General features: G+C 40.9%; 1 protein-coding gene across 1 annotated transcript; it reads right to left on the reverse strand.

Annotated features, from left to right (window-relative positions):
• Nucleotides 1–554: 554 nt before the first annotated feature.
• On the reverse strand, nt 555–2,309 carry LOC129703903 (free fatty acid receptor 4-like). Its single transcript, XM_055646604.1, has one exon. The coding sequence runs from the start codon at nt 1,579–1,581 to the stop codon at nt 1,027–1,029; it is 555 nt and encodes a 184-aa protein (XP_055502579.1). The 5' UTR covers nt 1,582–2,309; the 3' UTR covers nt 555–1,026.
• Nucleotides 2,310–3,087: the final 778 nt, after the last annotated feature.

Genomic DNA, 3,087 nt, shown 5'->3' on the forward strand with positions numbered 1-3,087 from the left:
TATGGGCAAGTTGGGCCGAAGGGTCTGTTTCCACACTCTATCACTCTATGACCTTTCTAACTTTAAGATTCGATAACCCTCCAGAGTATTTCTCTTATCTTTTTATATTTATTACATATTTCCCATTTTTCGATTCTTCATGAATAACGAGTTAGAACAGTTGATATAAGAGGGGAAAACACTGCTGCTTTTCAAGATTCATGATAAAGTTAATAGAAGCTTAGAATATAATCTTCAAAACACCAGTAAAAGTCTGAAATTCAGTATCTGATCTTTACCACAGACATGGCATGCACAAAATTAATTGAACAGTTCTACTCCAAACTGCATCTCTTCTTGTATCATCAGCTGATTAGGATTTGGGAATTCAAATCCTTATGCAGAACTTCTCAAGCAACAAATTTCACCCCTCTCACCATTACTCTATTTCTCCCGAAGCATTTGATAAAAACCTAATCAAAATGTGGAGTTTACAGTAAGAAATTAAGCTGAGCTTCAAGAGACCGAACAGTCAACTGCTGTGACATTGATATAACAAAAGCCAATCCTTCTGTTTAAGAAGGAACTGCAGATGCTGGAAAATCGAAGGTAGACAAAATGCTGGAGAAACTCAGTGGGTGAGGCAGCATCTATGGAGCGAAGGAAATAGGCAACGTTTCGGGTCTCGACCTGAAACGTTGCCTATTTCCGCTCCATAGATGCTGCCTCACCCGCTGAGTTTCTCCAGCATTTTTGTCTAAGCCAATCCTTCTGTGTTGTTGTAGACCTGGGATTAAAATGATAATTTCAAATCCTTCAGTGCAAATCTTTATTAATATTTCAAGATTGCCATGTGCTGGACTGACATTAAATTATTTAGATAGACATAAGATGCTGGAGTAACTCAGCGGGACAGGCAGCATCTCTGGAGAGAAGGAACTCGACACATTGCCCATTCCTTCTCTCGGGAGATGCTGCCTGTCCTGTTGAGATACTCCAGCAATTTGTGTCTATCTTCGGTGTAAACCTTCCGACACATTAAATGATTTAGATCAGTCTTACCTGGCCTTTAACCTGAACAGTCATCATCTGAAAATAAAGGCACAGCGGCAGAGATGTAACGGCTGAAAACAACCAAATGGTCAGCACAACTGCAGTCACCCACTTGAAATGCAGAGGAGACCTCAAGCGCAGACTCAAAATGGCGGTAAATCTCTCGACGCTAATGGCAGCTAAGGTGATGATGGTCACACAGCCACTTGTGGCCATGATGTAGAACAGTATGTGACACACGTGAGGTCCAAGGGTCCAGGATTCAGTCCAGCGAACAGTGATGATGACTGGGGTGACCCCCACAAACACAATATCAGCCAAGAAGAGGTTTAGCACAAAGCACTGAAAATTGGCCAGCTTCTTGCCCTTTACCACAAGTACGATCATGCAGACATTAGCCAACATGGAGATCAGAAAAACCGTCCCAAGTACCACGGACTCAATAGTGACTGTGACGATTTGGTCGGAGGTCCTGAATTCAGAAAAAAATGTGAAAAATGATCTGTTCACCTCCTGGTTTGTCAGTAAATGATTTGAATTATCCTCCATCTTTGGAATGCTAATCAGCACAATACAGTGTTATACCTGGAAAAAGCTACAGAGGCAAAATCACCAACTATAGATTCAAAGTTCTTCAGGTATTTCACAAACCCATTCAGAAGGGCAGCTCCTTGGTTTCAGCCACACAGCAGATTATGAACATTTACAACTGGCATCTTCCAGCATTTATATGTTTACCGAAGGCTGCAGATCATAAAATATTATCATCATACTCCCTCAATATGTTTTTTCAATGAACAGTATTTCATATCTGTCCTTGGAATATTACTTTCTATTGCTGCCTTATGAGGAAGTAAAGTCAGAGACAATTGTAAATTAACTTGTCGAACAGTGGATAATCCTTTGAGCATATTAAAGATTCCTATCACTGAAAGATAAATGGCCTATCCCTGGGTTATATCTATTTAATTAGAGCCTCCCACCAAATCTGGATAACCGTACAGATAACCACAGCGTTATCTCATACTAATAATTTGAACATATTTTTGACAAGGTACTCTTCATAAAAACATGAATAAAATGTAACAACACTTTCAAATCATCACAAGATGTAGCAATGCGTTCTGTGTCTTCTATCACCAAAGATTTTGATTCCAGGATATACGCATGTGTAATCTTACACACTGTTCAAAAGTATTTTGCGGGCTATAAAATGCTTTACTGTGTCCGGAAGCTGTAAACATCCAGACAGTCTAACATCAAGCACTTGCAGAAGAGTATACAAACTCCCATGGCTGTGAGTTTCAAGTTGTGGGCTCTTATATATCGGCAAGACCAAGCGTAGATTGGGCTAATGCACACAGTCTGCCAGGGCCTATTTGATCTCTCAGTTGCCAAACACTTTAACTCGCACTCCCATTTCCACACTGACCTTTCTGTCCTGGGCCTCCTCCATTGTCATAACGAGGCCAATTAACGCAAATTGGAGGAACTGCATCTGATATTCTGCTTAGGCAACTTACAACCCAGCGGTATGAATCTTGATTTCTCCAACTTCAAGTAACCCCTGGATTCCCCCTCCCTCCATCCCTCCCCCACCCAAGTCGTATCAGCTCCAGTCGTCTTGTTGAGTCTCATTGTCTGTAACTCGATTTCACCTAGGTCACAGCTAACAATGGCCTGTTTCCTTTATCACTGTTACTTTTTTGCATATCTTTCATTCAGTCGTTCCATATCTCTCGACATCACCGTCTCTGTCTCTTGTTTCCCTTTCTCCTGACTCAGTCTGAAGAAGGGACTCAACCTGAAACATTACCAATTCCTTCTCTCCAGAGATACTGGATGACCTGCAGAGTTACTCCAGCTCTTTGTGTCCATACTCGATATAAACCAGCATTTGTAGTTCCTTCCAAAACAACTCATTATATGGATCAGCGAGTGCTGTGAACTTGGTGTGAGAATGTTCAGCATACCGTCATTAAAATTTCAAATGTTTCTCCAAGTCATAAACAGGCAGCACTTTTGAAATTATTTCAAACACAGAAATTGCAATAG

This window comes from Leucoraja erinacea, chromosome 15, assembly GCF_028641065.1.
Source record: "Leucoraja erinacea ecotype New England chromosome 15, Leri_hhj_1, whole genome shotgun sequence".
Taxonomy (NCBI): Eukaryota; Metazoa; Chordata; class Chondrichthyes; order Rajiformes; family Rajidae; genus Leucoraja; species Leucoraja erinaceus.

Bases quoted from the DNA above. Each gene is read 5' to 3' on its own strand.
- LOC129703903 (XM_055646604.1), bottom strand. From the start codon at position 1,581: ATGGAGGATAATTCAAATCATTTACTGACAAACCAGGAGGTGAACAGA.